The sequence below is a fragment of the Mytilus californianus genome, unplaced genomic scaffold, assembly GCF_021869535.1.
Source record: "Mytilus californianus isolate M0D057914Y unplaced genomic scaffold, xbMytCali1.0.p SCAF_4, whole genome shotgun sequence".
Classification (NCBI taxonomy): domain Eukaryota; kingdom Metazoa; phylum Mollusca; class Bivalvia; order Mytilida; family Mytilidae; genus Mytilus; species Mytilus californianus.
The window spans coordinates 18,439,593-18,455,740 of NW_026262690.1; the positions used below are offsets into that span (position 1 = coordinate 18,439,593).

Genomic DNA, 16,148 nt, shown 5'->3' on the forward strand with positions numbered 1-16,148 from the left:
CTTGTTTTTTAAAAGTTTAATTCTAATTCAATAGTTTTCGACAAAAAATGTCAAAAAAATGGATACAAATCATCATTGAGGGTAAATAACTATAAGGCGTCTGTTTAGTTTCGGCTATAATGACTGATATGAAGATCTTTATATTGTGCTGAATAGTTTTGCTTTTTTTCTGTTTCTTACTATCTATTAAAGTTCGTGCAGAAAAAACATCTTTCAAAGGGCAATAACTCCTAAAAGGAGTCAGTTGACAATTTCAGTTATGTTTACTTATTTGTGGATCTTATTGTGATTAACATCTTTGCTCTTTTCAATTTCTCTCTATCTATGATTTCTAGAAAAAAATGGAAAAATGGAAAAAAAACCATGTCAGGGGCAATAACTTCTGTAAATGGTCAGTTGACTATTACAGTTAAGTTGACTTATTTGTAGATCTGATTTCGATGAAAACTTTTGCTGTTCACAATTTCTCACTATCCAATATAGTTTCTGTGAAAAAAATGAGCAACATTAGTTTTTCCAGGGCAGGGGTCAATTGACAATTTGTCCATGTTGACTTAATTGTAGACTTTATTTTGTTAAACCTTTTGTTTTTTCATTACTTCTCTCCATCTTTAATAGTTTCCGCAAAAAAATGCAAAATATGACTAAAAATAGTCTTCCAAGAACAATAACTCCTGTTTAGGGTCAATTAATGCCAATTTGTCCATGTTGACTCATTCATAGATCTTCTTGTTCCTATCATTTTACTGTAAATCTCTCTCTATCTGTTAAAGTCTTCAAGATAATAACCAAAAACTGCAAAATTAGCAGAAAATTATCATTTAAGGGGCAATAACTCAAAAATGGGTAGTCCTACTTTTTCTTGAAATTTAGAAGAAGATAGATCTTGACCTGCTGGTCATTTATGCCTATGTCAGATTTGCTCTAAGTGCTTTTGTTTTTGAGATATAAGCCAAAAACTTTGAAATTTCCTTTAACTTGACCTTTCAGAGGCAATAACTCTAAAATCGGTTGTCCATTTTTTTGGAAAATTTTACAATGGATAGACCATGACCTGGTGATAGTTTTTGCCATATGTTAGATTGCTCTAACTGCTTTAGTTTTGAGATATTAGCCACAAACTGCATTTTATGTCCTATTTATAGCAACAGTGGCCATGTTTGTTGATGGATGAGGCATGGATGGGGGTGTCCCTCATTTCTTTATTCTTTTTTTTCTGGACCATTTTCATTATTTTTTATTTAGCACCCCATTATTCTCTATTCTTTATTTTTTTTGCCTATTTTACTCTATCTTTATTTTTTGGCCCTTTATTCTACACTATTTGACCATTATTCTCCATTCTATACCACTGGATGTTAAGCAAACAACAATCAATCACAGACCTGCCAACTTTTGAAAATCTCCATGGGGGATTTAGTGTGCGACCAGATTTTTTAGGGTTACAATTTTTGCAGCATTTCTGTGTGCACTGTTATTTACTCTTGAAATAGTCTCATATTTCTTCTTTTTTCTTTTGGTATACTGATGATGAGCTAATAAGCCTTGTTCTTTTATTTGCATGATTCTTGTACTTATTAATTGGCAATACAATGTATAACTTAATAGAGAAAAATGGCCTAAAAAAATAAAGGAAACAAAGTGAAGACCCCCCTTTTCCCCCTCCAAAGACCTTCTTATCTTTGCACCATGACTCAAAGGACCTAAACCTAATTGTCCTAAAGTTGGAAGGTTGAAGACAGATTTTGAGTTAGTCTATCAATATTAATGAGAAAATGGATAAAATTTGAGTTATCTTTCTTTGTGTTCAGAGGTGCTCTTATTGGCGGAGGATTATACACAGTAGAAGTGAATACAAAATGGCCTTAATTTTAAATCAGAAATGGACAGAAACATGTCTGATTTCAAAAATTTTTAATGGATTTCAAGATAAACGATGTTTTCTAATGAGTTCATTACAGTTTTCGTCTTTCAGTTAATTACGATTTTGTTATGAAACTACAGTAAACGTTGCAAATTGTGATAGCATGATAAAATGATTAAAATTAAATGCTGACTGACCGATTCTGTTAACAAATTAATTAATTTTGGGGATTGTTATGACCCATCAGATAAGCAGATTGCCTGTAACAACAAATTATGACACCTGTTGTGACCGTTGATTAGCGCAGTGTCGTAAACTTGTCATGAATATGTCGCCGAGTAAAATTCTAGATTTATAGAAATTGATCAGAAAAACTTCAAAATCAGTAACCAATAATTTTTTCCGTAGATTTTGTGAAAATTGGGATTTTGACTTGTTTTACGATCCCGATATCGGGATTCGGGTGGAGGCATGAAAATTGGGATGAAACCGCCAAATTCGGGATAGATGGCAGGTCTGCAATCAATCAATATATTCTATAAACCCCATCCAGGTTGCACTTTGTAAATACAGCTGTTTTTTAAACCACGCCTCTTTTGGGGAGATATATAATATTCATTGATATTTTGTTTTGTTTACGTACTGGTTCCCAGATATGATCTCGATGTTTCATCTCATAGAGACGTAACTTGGGAATGTTACCAATATAAATACAATATACAATATATAAATATAGCTGCAAAATTGAATTCTGAGGAGGACCAAAAGTGAAGGCAGGGGGAGTACAGAATTTTAGTATTAGTTTAAACTCTTAGAAGTTCAGGGCATATAAATGTTGAAAATATGCCGCACAGCCCTATATTTTGACCTTTGAAAAAAATTGTAGCACATATGAACTTTCCATTCTAGGATATAATTTTTTATGAAACTTCATTGTAAAAGTGGCACAATTTTAGCTGTAAAAGGAGTTGATATGGGAAATTGCATTGTCTATATTTACAGATGTGCAACCTCCAGACCCTCATGGATTAAATCCAGGGATACTTTAGGGAACATTTAAGTAAAGTTTGGTAACATTTGGCACAGCAGTTTCAGAGGAGAAGATTTTTTAAAGTTTACAACAACAGAGGAACCAGCTAAAAAAATGTGAATGCACGTCGTTTCGTAACCTGGTCGTTTCGTACCTGGTCGATTCGTAACTACGTTGTTTTGTAACTGAGACGTTTCGTACCTGGTGTAATTATATATGGTTATAACGTGTTAGTTTAAATTAATTAGTTTAAATGAAAAAGTTAAAGTTATTATTTAAAAATGATCAAATTGTTCATCTAATAATAACAATATTGTAATATTTTTGATTTAAAACTTTCTTAAATCTTTTTAATTATTGGCTAATTTGCTAATTGGTAATTACGCTCGGTGACAGCTTTAATGGTTTTATGACAACTAATGACAGGTAATAAAAAGTAATTACAGTAGATGTAAAGTGATTAAGTAGATTAATGGCACACGACCTGAAAAAAGATAATTATTTTCTCCTTTTTTTCACTTTTACATGCAATTGCATAACCCTCCTCCTTTTTCACCCGGGCTGGGGACCGGCGTTGGCGGAGTGAAAGTTGGTTTTTTTTAAGAACACTTTATCTTACTCTATTCTTTTTCTTTCTTTCAGATACATCACTATGTTGTCCTTTGTTTGCATGCTTATACTGGCATAAAGCTTGATTTTTCATCCGAAAAACCTAACACGCTGATACCTTTTTAGTTTACCTTCGGATACTAAATGATGATGGACAATTCAAATTCTTCTGTTCTATTCGCATGTGTGCAAAACTGTACTAGTAAAGTGTAAATTTATGTGCAATCAATTATTTAATAAATAAATATAGATATATATATATACATACATCAATAAGTCTTTTTATTACTTTTTACGTAACCTACTACTCTTATTGTTATTATATATTGATATAAGGTTACAAAACGTCTCAGGTACGAAACGACCTAGTTAAGTTACGAATCGACTAGTTACGAAACGACCAGGTTACGAAATGACCTGCGCCCAAAAATGTATGAGGCACTCGCCATAGTATATGATTTTTGTGTTTTGCAAAATCCCCAATTGACAATTCCGATGTTGGTACAAAATTCACCGATTTACAAATATATGATACATATGTTTAGTCTATATAGAACGAAATGGTATATGCAGTGCAGCAGTTGGCCCATATGGTACGAATGATATTATTCATGGGTACGAAATGATTGGAGGTACGAAATGGCCAGCCTCCTTATTTTCAAGGTGAGATCGTCCGACGGACTAGTCAGAGATTACCCTGACGTCCAACGACTGTTTTGTCGGACAAGCTGGGCCTAGGTACTCAAAATTCGCGTCCCTATATTATATTCCACTTACGCTTTGTCTGGTTCCGTTTTCAACAGCTTTCTTATCCTCTGTCTGGTTCAGAACTTTTAATATCAACTTTTACTTTACCCGCGGTTTTCACATACACATCACCAGTTACTGCCCTTTTCCCACCAACAGTCTAGTGGCTGCGGAGGCACTCAGTTTTTTATTTTTCAGTATTCTTCGGATAAAATCATGAAAGACTTAAAAGCCTTGAAACAGTTTTCTTTATTAAAGAGTATTTTCATATGATGAAGACATAATCTTTCGATCAGGTTAATAGACAATAATTTTTTTGAAATTATTTTTCATCCCTATCTGTGTGCTTTAAGACGTGGCCATGGGTGTCAGACCACACTGTTACGACTGCTAGAAGATTGGCGTGCAGCATTAAATAAAAACCAGTATATAGCTGCTGTTTTAATGGATCTTTCAAAGGCTTTTGATTGCCTACCACATGAAATCCTGCTTGATAAATTATCAGCATATGGTGTCTCTGTTCATTCTATTTCACTACTTTTTTAAAATCTTATCTGACAAACAGGAAACAACAAATTAAAATAAATAGTATTCTTAGCAGTTGGGCTGACATTCATAAGGGGGTTCCCCAGGGTTCTATCCTGGGTCCCTACTATTCAATGTTTTTATCAATGATATATTCTTATTTATAAAAAATGGAACTCTGTATAATTATGCAGATAACAATACTTTATCATACTGTAGTCCTGACTATGATGTTTTGATTTCTACTTTGGAATCTGAATCACTCAAACTAATTGAGTGGTTAAAAATAAATAAAATGCAGGCAAACCCCGACAAATTTCAGGTCTTAGCAGTTGGGAAAAAGACATATAACAAAAACCCATCTATACGTATCCAAAGTGCTGATCTTTCGTGTGAGTCAACTGTCAAATTACTTGGCATTGACATAGAATATCAGCTAAATTTTGATATTCATATTGGTAAAATATGCAGGAAGGCATCTCAGCAACTAAATATTTTGAAACGTTTGGGAGCTTATCTGAGAAAGCTAAGTAAGCTTTCTATTTTCCATACATTTATTTTGTCAAACTTCAATTTCTGCCCTTTGGCATGGCATTTTTGTACCGAGAAAAATTCAAAAAAATTAGAAAAAGTGCAAGAAAGAGCACTAAGGGTTGTGTACGAAGACCATTCAAGCTCATATCAACAGTTGCTTGAAAAGGCTAAGATGCCTTCACTGCATATTAAAAGACAAAGATCAATGGCAATTGAAACTTTTAATATAGTCAATAAATTAGAACCTGTCTGTTTACATGATTTATTAAATGTAAAAAAATGTCAATATTCTTTCAGATATAGAAATATACTGGATATACCACATGTAAAAACTACACAGTTTGGTAAGAAAAGTTTTAAATTTGCAGCTGCTACTCTGTGGAACAGCCTACCTGACCATTTCAGGACTGAAAACAGTTTTTTCTCAATTTAAGAGCCTTATACAGTCTTGGAATGGTTCAAAATGTTGTTGTTCTGCTTGTAGCTATTAAGCTTTTTTCATATTTTAGAAGTTGCTCTAACATGTTATTATGCCTTATATTTTTGCATGTGTGCTATATTTTATTTGTGCTTAATTTTAGTTGTGCTTAAATTTTAGTTGTGCTTCAGCTTTGGCTTTAGATATGTATTTTAATAGTGCTTTGCATGTATTTCAATATGACTGTGCTGTTATATATCCTGTCTGCATGTTGTGTGTTTTAATGTTGTGCTTGTGTTACCTTATATTCGGTAAAAAGCTCTTTAGAGCTTATGTTTGTATTGTTATATGCGAACCGAATCAAAATAAAACTTTCGTATCGTATCGTATAACAATATCTATTAGCTCAAACACATTTACATTAAATGGTTATGGCATTCAGAATAGGTCAGTATAGTACAATTGAAATAATAAACTGACAATAATTAAATTAGGGTGACAGTGGTATTCACACGAAGAAGAAGACTACAAATATGTGCGTATTGACAGATAAACAATTATTAATGTCCATGAACAAAAATGGATACATATCAAAAAATTAAAAAATAAAAATTATACAGATTTTCTCATTAAAAGACAATCATTAATATATTTTGTGGTGATTTTTATAATGATTGGCAAACTGCTATTCAAAAGTGTGGTCATATGCCTCAGTGTTATAGCTGATTGCAATTTGATAAAATTGAAATTAAGATTAGTATCAATTTTTGTATATAGGTATCCCTAAATGATATAAAGCATGGATAGACTGAGAAGAAACGGTATTCATCCTCAATTTCTTCTTGCCTATTACATTCTTTCAATATTGGTATAACGCCCCCTTTCAATTGCTAGGCCCGGAATGGGCACTGAATTTAAATTTACTGAAAACTGATCTGTCAGTTTTTAATTTACATATATCGATATACGGGGGTCTTTTTCCAATTTTTTGAGTCTTACAAAAGAAATTTAGTTTTTCACATTTAATGATAGAACAGTTCATAATTTGATAAGCCTGGTCCACGATTCTTTGTTGGATAGTATTTATATGATATTTCATATTAATGGGATCAAAAGAAAGATGGCAAAATCCTAATTTATTTAACCAGTCTTTAACAATGTTAATCCATTTACTTGTTTTCTCTACATTATGATATCTTTTATAGACTAATGAATTAGGTGACGGTTTACAATGTGGTTTAGAAATTTTATAGCTGAAAGCTGAATTTTTAAGTGCAAAGGAGTTCTGTTTGTCTCATCTACACAAGCTACATTTGTTGTTTTAACTGTACCCCTAAAATTTCCTAAATAAATTTTATTTGTAAATGTTCAAATGGATCTGAATCTTTGAACACTTTGCTTACACCCCATACTTCACTTCCATAAAGATTGATTGGGACAACTAAAGTGCCAAATAATTTTTCAAGCATACTGCAAGAATTATCTAAAGATACTGTTTTTTTTAACCAAGCCTCATGACCGAATTAATTGTTACTGGGCTGATGAGGCCTTCAGGACTAATAGTCCACCACCGTGATAATATGAAGTTTTTTTGTCAAGTTTGTGCAGGCGAACGAGTAAAAAAAGGCTTCATAAAAGAGGGGCGAAAGATACCAAAGGGACATTCAAACTCATAAAAAAGAAAAAGACCAACAAACAAACAATAGTACACAAAACCTGGGACTATTATACTATATAGTATAATAGTCCCAGACAAAACACAACATATAAAACTAAAGACTGAGCAACACGAACCCAACCAAAAACTGGGGGTGATCTTAGGTGCTCCTGAAGGGTAAGCAGATCCTGCTCCACATGTGGCACCCGTCGTGTTGCTCGTGTTAGTACAAACCCGGTAACAAGTCTAATTCGGTAGGTCACATTCGGGAAAAGAGGATGGGATTGTAGTTACGACATTAGGAACATATCCGCTATCATCCGTGAAACGGATATTCTGTAACTGTCAACCAACTCGTGATGGCGTCCGTAAAATTTACGAATGGATGATTTCAACTTCACCACTTGGAACTCTTGGTTTAATAGCTTCTTTGTGAGCAGCAACCCTCAATCAAGGAAATCATGATAGGAAATACAAGCCCTGGAGTATCGTATAAACTGGGAGATATATACTCCGTACGCAGGCGCTGCTGGAATGTTGCTACATAAAAATGGAAAGTTCATAATTTGACCGATGGAATCCCGTACACACCAACACAAGTAAATAACATCACCGATTATTTTAAGAGATTAGCACATTTACAAAACCTACAGAAAATGTAAACAACAAGACTAGTATAGACCTCCAAGATGAGCATCACTACACATAAAAATGGAACATATTATCATAAAGACCAATACAACCTCTAAATAAGGAAATATTTACTAAATTTTATCATCGGTACAAGGACATCATTCAAAATATGAATCAACGTGCAGATATCTTATACGTTCAGGAATTTCACATCCCATCTTTTATGGTAATATTCTATACAAAGCTCAAAAATGAGGTCATTCACCTCAAAAGCTAACCAAAGCTTTTTCAGAAATATAGTTTCGATATTGTTGTCAGGCCATTAGAGAAGGCATTTTTTAAAATTAATATTGATTCACTCATAGGTTTTTTTGCATGGGAAATAAACACATTTATTCTAAAACCAGTTTTTGGCATGATACGTTCTTATATCGTAGATCATATTTTATGATGGTATGATAAAGGGATTGTGCTTGATTTTCGTATGATGAAGACATAATCTTTTGATCAGTTTAATTGAGGTCTGGAGCTGGCATGTCAGTGACTGCTAGTAGTCCTTTGTTAATTTATGTTGATTATTGTCATTTTGCTTAGTTTCTTCTGTTACCTATTCTTACATCGAACTCAGTCTTCTTTTAAACTGAATGTTACTGTGCGTATTGCTGTGTGTTTATTTATTCCACATTGGCTAGAGGTATAAGGGGAGGGTTGAGATCTCACAAAACATATTTAACCCCACCACATTTTTGCGCCTGTCTGGCCTATGTTAGTGTTGTGTGTTTTTAAAATTTTGGTTCATTTATATGTTTCGGCGTTTAGTGTGACGTCCATTTTCGCTAAACTAGTATATATATACATTATTGTTTATTGGCCAGCTGAATCCCGCCTCTAGGTGAGGGATTTTCTCGCTGTGTTGAAGACCCATTGATGGCCTTGGGCTGTTTTCTGCTCTTTGGTCGGGTTGTTGTCTCTTTGACGCATTCCCCGTTTCCGTACTCAATTCTAAATGTCAACAGCAAACAAGACCGATATAAGCTAGGGGACATTTGATATTATGTTGCTGCATGCTTATTTTTTTCCACGTCTTTGCCACTGGCAATTTATTTTCACGTTTGTACACAATTGTTTCATGCATTTTGTGTTGCAGAATATTCATTTTCATCCTGTCTTATTCAAGGTTATTTTTTCAAATTTTGTTCAAGTCTAAAGACATCAAAATATGTTAACAACAGACCAATACATATTCTAGGAAATAAACAGTATTACAAAGACACCAGAACGTGAGTAACATGGCCAATATAAAATCTTAAAGATTTGTACAAATACACCTACACATGTGTACGGTAAGACCAATAAAGCCTCTTAAAGATTATCAAATAAATGTTTGGATTTTCAAATAGTTTGGCCTCGAGCATCACTGAAGAGCCAGTGATTGTTGAAATGCGCATATAGTGCAGTAACATTAGTACCATTAACGTTATAAACAAAGACAACCCGCACATTCAAAGACTAGACCAATGTAACCTCTATACTCTTAGTATGACTTAGATGGTTACAGTAGATTACCGATGTTAAATCTCATAAATCGATTAAAAAGTATGGTAACAAACAAAAACAGGGAATCGCATGAAGTCAAGGGGAACGAGACCGGTGCGTCGACTGGGTAAGCGTCTAATGTTAACAACTATAAAAGAAGCATTAGACTAATATAACCTTTTAACACATACTTAGCATTAATATGATAGTTTTTGCATATGCGTAACAAGCGGAAGTAAACTAGCTGTAAATTCACACCCAGGCTGATAACCCTTAATAGTCCTATTTGACCTCACGTGGTCGGGACGATATGGTATTATCATCCTGGGTGCGTTTGTAACTTGGCTGCGCTCACTCCCCAAAAAGGTTCACATTGTGGCTCGCGGCTGATATTTTACGATATCAATTGTGTAGAAACCCCATAATGTATACTACTGATACAATTACAAAGACATAAACAGATGGGGACAACATACCAAACCGACATTAAATTTAAAAGAGTTACATAAACAACCAAAATAAATACACAAAAAACAAAAACTGCAGACTATTAAGCTTGGGCAATACGAACTTCTCTAGCAGTGATATCAAGTACGGAGAGAAATGAATATACCCTGTCACAGAGAGAGAGAGAGAGAGAGAGAGAGAGAGAGAGAGAGAGAGAGAGAGAGAGAGAGAGAACTGCATTTATAGAACATTAAAATGGACAATATGAATCTATTATTGCTCTTCAAGAAAACAGATAATGCTATCAAATGATACATATACAGAATTGCTCCACACTATATAGTCCAGATAGTTAACACACTTGTAAATGGATGAAAGCAAATGTAAAATGGACATGCATCATGTAGTATTAAAGTACTGACTGGATGATTGACTCGTGGGCTAGCTGTTCACCGGCAACGGAGTCAACTTAGTGGGCATACACACAACACATTAGAAAAAACAAAAGTTGATGCATTCGAAGGACTTTTATAGATCAACTTCATTTAGCATTCTCAAAAGTTGGAGGGCCTAAAGAGGTGGAAATACATTATAAAGTATATTGCGCAAAACAATTATAACAAGTTAAATGCGAAAAATGCATTTAATTCTCATACAAGTAAAAACTCATCTATGTCAAAGAGAAAGTATATATAAAGTTTCTAATGTATTTTGTTTAACCTTTTTTTACTATCAAATAATGATTATTGTTGAGGTATGATGACTTGGTTGTAATATCTTCAATATTAAGATTTATCCTGCAATCGACCTTTCTACTACACAAATACAGGTGTACAGATAACAACAAATTTAACAAAAGTACTGAACTCCAAGGCAAATTAAAAAAGGGGGAAATCTATAAAAACTGACACAATCAAACGCTATCAATCTACGGAACATTTAAAAAAAAAATGCCATATTCATGACTTGGTACAGGCATTTTCCGAAGAAAACGATGGGTTAAACCTATTTTTATAACTAGCTAAACCTCCCACTTATACGACAGTTGTTTATATAGTTCAGTTATATTGACAAAATTGGGTGAACAAGCGAAAGTCTCCTGGTATCTTCCTTCTGTTGCGAGCGAACGGTAATGTTCAAATTACTGTTTGCATCACAGTTCAATCTGGGGTCATCATTGCGGTCCGCGTTTAAGTCGTGTCGATTTCATTTACAAAACAAATTTAATGATTGGGATGGTAAAAACTATACATTTTAGCTCAATGTTCAATTGCAGGATAAAAACAATATTCGTGGTACAGTGTAGGAAAATATAAAATGTGCATTCGCTAAAAAACAGGAGAGAAGCTCGACAAACCTCGCTTTTCTCTCTGTTTCTTAAGTTCGCCAAATAAATTTTATATTTTCATACACTGTACGAATATTGTATATATATTTAACTGAAAGATAAAGAAATTGTCAGTAAAAGACTTCGGATCTGCCAAATTTCACAAATACTTTCGGGTCTCTACGGTCAGCACAGACGTTGTTACTTTAAAAGAATCATTATTGTTCTCTTTGCCAACCTTACAATACAAAATATATTAGAAAAAATAACAAGAGCAGAAACCATGTCGTAAAAGGTCAGAAAACACCGTGGACAAAACTAAAATCAGAAATACAAAAAGTCTACAACAATACAGTTGATACAATGTACTAGGCTGAAATTTAAAAGACTTGTCAGACAGCATTTCATCATTTCTGGTTTCTGAAATATTTAAGACACGAGAATGGACAAGCGTTTAAAATTATTTTATCTGACAGTAGCAATACCTTTCTTTACTCCATTCTTTACACTTTTTATGGGAAACTTGATATAGAGCTAGTATGTCGTCGAAATTATGAATTGGTGTTTTGTCTTTTTGTCGTTTTTTTTGTTGTTGTCATGGCGTTGTCAGTTTGTCTTCGACTTATAAATTTGAGTATCCCTTTAGTATCTTTTTCTTCTCCCTATAGAGTCGTCCAATAGGAAATGCAGTTATTTTTCAAGGCATGTATCCATTAAAGGTAAGCTAAGAAGTTTAGAAAAAAATCATATTAGGATTTTGTCTTATAAAGATTATATAATCAAAATTTATGTTGCATAGGGTTCCCATTGTTCCTATTGCGTCTTCAAAGATAATTGTTTAATTTCTTCAATCAAGGCCTAGGATTAAATTTGAACTTTGGATTATTGCAGTACATCCGTACACTATCTAAGCTTGAGGTTAATTTTATCAAATAGCAAGAGTTGGCAGATGGTTTTGAAAAAAAGCAATTTAATTCGATAAAAAAAAATTGATCAATATTGGTAGCAATAGCTTATAAGATAGAAGAGGCACACATCGGTACAAGATAAATGTGTCGTTAAAATTACTATTCGCTCAATTATTGAAGCTTATATACCTCTTGCTATTGACATTAGCCTTATTATAAGAATAAATATAGAAATCTGTAACCCCTGTGAAATCACTATATTAATGCACAATGTATTCTTTTCACCATTATATTTTGCATTTATGTCTCCATTTATGCCTGTCTGGTATGATATGGACTAATACCAAATACACACTGTTGAAATGGTCAACTTAACTGTAGAATAGTCCAGGAAATGTGTAATGCGCATAAGCATAAAAAACACAGTAATTGGTTAACAAAATATTTCCCCGAATCATAATGAACCTAATTATTATGTTAAATGAATATAGCATTGCTCCTTCTATATTTGCAGTAAGATTTTATTGTCATGTATTCGTTTAGAGGATAACATTTTATTTTGTCTAAATCTTAAAGTACAATAAACTGGTCAAATACTATATAAATTCATAGCTTTAAGCTGGGATCAGTATATCTAACAATATATATGTTCCTGCTTTAAGTGACTATTTTACGCTCGATAAATGAAGTCTAGATGTTCAACTTATTTAACTATCAAGTACCATTATTACAATTGAAACACACAAAATTAAATAAAAAATAAGGTTTCTGAAATCATATCAAACGACAACTTAAAGTTTTCTTGTAAATATCTTGTCACTTGCTTGAAAGAAATTCCAATTGTTTTATCACAAAATCATACGAAAATTTGATGCAAATTAGCAGTAAAATTATCAAACCATAGTTCAACGATCGAAAATAATCTGCGTCGAAGATTCGGTTGCATGAAAAATAAAGTAAAAAAAACTAAAATGGCAAACGAAACTTAAAGAAAGTAATTAACATTAACATTTATATACATCTTTGATATGAAATTTGCAAAGCTGTCGACAGAAGAAACTTCAACTCCGCTCTTCTATATGCACTAGGCAACTGATCATAAAACTACAGTGGCACTAGTCAAGTGTTCACGGATGTTTTCTGGCAGAATTTGTTATTTCTTTTTTATTCTTTACGCTGATTCACAAATTGGCCATTAGCATTCACCTTTCTAAAATAAATCTCAATGCTATTTCAAATAATAATTCTTTTGACAATGTTTAGTTTCTCAATAAAACAAAAACTACCAAAACAGTTTGTTACACTACTCTCTACAAAAACTGTTATCACGTGACCCTCAAGAAGTTTTTGCCTGATGGTGAACAGTTTGATAACTATCTCCCATGCACACGTCATCAATAAGTATATAATTTATCATTTCGTCACGATCGTTGTCAACATCACTGAAGATATGGCCTTTATGAGATTCGAAACTGAAAAACAGGTCAACATCATACCCCTCGTCTGAAATGTAGGCCTGAAAAAGAGAAGCAATTTGTAACTTACAGGTCAACATCATATCCCTCGTCTGAAATGTAGGCCTGAATTAGAGAAGCAATGTGTAACAAACAGGTCAATTGATACACCCTGGTCTGAAACGTACATCTGAAAAGGGAAGCAATGTGTACTTTTTAGTCCTTTTACTTTTAGTAACTAGCAGGTCAACATCATACCTTCGTCTGAAATGTAGGCCTGAAAAAGAGAAGCAATGTGTAACAAACAGGCCAACACCATCCCCCTCGTCTGAAATGTAGGCCTGAAAAAAGAGAAGCAATGTGTAACAAACAGGTCAACATCATACCCCTCGTCTGAAATGTAGGCCTTAAAAAGAGAAGCAATATGTAGCTATCAGATCAAAAGTTGAGTTGACAGACCCGTAGAGCGGAAATACTAACGACTATACTTGTCAAATGGTACACCAAATGTATATTAGAAATGATAACATGTGTCTATAGGAGACCATGCCACTCTCTCACTACCACATTTTTATGTTAAGGGAACCGCGAAATCTGGTAAGAATCCCTTTGGCATATATGTTAGACTCAGATCGACGTCCGTTCCTCTAATCGACGTCCAATGTGACGTTATCACATAACAAAAAACGACGTCTGATCGATGAGAGGTTTATAAATTTCATTGAATCATTTATTTTCAAATTGATCTTTGTTTATATTATCTGTATCTTTTTGTCTTTTTGTGAAAAAAATGAAGAAAAAAAAACACAGTATAAATTTAATGCGTCCGAAGCGCTCTTCTGGATCTACCTTCATCAAGAACTAGTAGCTTACCGAAACTATAACTGTTTTCTTTTATTGGTATCAAAATAAAAGGACATATTTGACATCAGAAATTGACAATAAGACGATCACCGACATCATTATTACTTTTACATGTACATGCATAATAATATTTTGGTGAAAGACGTTCATATTCTCGACCTACGTTGTCGTTTTCTTTTCTTGTTCATATAAACAAATAAATATGGGTATACATTGTACGACAAGGAGACAACAACCCAAAGACAAAGATAATCGAAAGCCAACTAGAGGGCAGCATATCTATAGCCCTCTACAATGCTGTACAGACTCAAACAATAGAAAGAATAAAAACGCACGGCACATTGTTGAAAAGTATTATTATTTGGTCTTATGTTTTTCATCAACGTTTGGAGTTTTAGGTTCAACCCACCCTTTAATAAAGATGAGATTTCACTGCGATATGTCTATAAAACGGACGTCGATTGGAAAAGCAAAACAATGGACGTCGATTTGAGAACAACAAAAAAGACGTCGATTAGAGGGACATAAAATTGGCCGTCGTTTTGGAATGTTATTTTATTGTGACGACAGAAAACATAATGTCTCATACTATCTATCGTACACTGAAGAAAACAAATAACGCACCTAATCAAATTTTCATGATTGGTTTTTGAAAAGTTTGATATAAAAGTGTTTAAAAAAACAACTGTTGGATTCTTTTATTTTTGCTGCAAGTCTATAAAATGTTTTTAGATTTTCTGTCTACTATTGTAGTAACTAAAATGTGTTGGAAATATTTTGAACACTAGATTGGCTGAATGTCAGCATGTCAGCTAAATCTAATTATTCAACAACTTCGTTCTTGATTGAGTAATAAATAAATGTAGAAATTATTCATCAACAAGGGTCAGATTTGATATCTTAAATCATACAATCATTAAATATTTGGACTGTAATCCGATAATCCATTAATAGAGACTTGGTAACCATGTAATCTCATTGTCGGACCTGATTCATGCAGTTTATTTGCAATTCAAAAGACATGAATATTTATAAAGTATCGATTTTAGCATCTTATTCTCAGAGAAGTACATGGTTTTAATAGAATTCATTTTAGTCCGCTTTAATTATGAAACTCACAGAGAAATTGATTATTTATGGTTTTAGATAATATTACCAAACTCTCAAGTACTTTCAGGTTAAACAATTGTTAATTTCACAAAATCTTATTTCCAATGCATATTAAAATTCGAAGAAAGATTAAACATGTCACAGAATATGCAGTAATGTAAACAGCAGGTGTTGTAGAAAAACAGAGCCGAAATGTTTTATTCAAGTTCAATACTCTTTAATCAATCATAATGTACTGCTTTTTTCAATTTTGACATTTTATATTTATATTTTAGTTTGTGTTACTTTTTACCACACAAACGTTTTTTTTTTATGGTAGATCTATATTTTGGAAATCCATACATTCATAACTGTTCTGACTATAGATACTGCAACCTAAAAGCTAGCTATTTTTATTTTTTATTTCTTTTCTATCGGACCTTACACGCTAAGGATGACACCATAACAACCCTAGAAAATCCCCTGGATATTGTTTTAGCGAGAAC

At 33.1% G+C, this 16,148-nt stretch overlaps 1 protein-coding gene across 1 annotated transcript in view; it reads right to left on the reverse strand.

Moving 5' to 3' along the window:
- Window positions 1–12,735: 12,735 nt before the first annotated feature.
- LOC127737612 (uncharacterized) overlaps window positions 12,736–16,148 on the reverse strand; it is a 37,390-nt gene continuing 33,977 nt past the window's right edge. Inside the window, exon 4 of the mRNA XM_052248456.1 lies at window positions 12,736–13,751. Within this exon, the coding sequence (XP_052104416.1) occupies window positions 13,572–13,751 (180 nt within the window). The 3' untranslated portion in view covers window positions 12,736–13,571. The remainder of the gene's footprint in view (window positions 13,752–16,148) is intronic.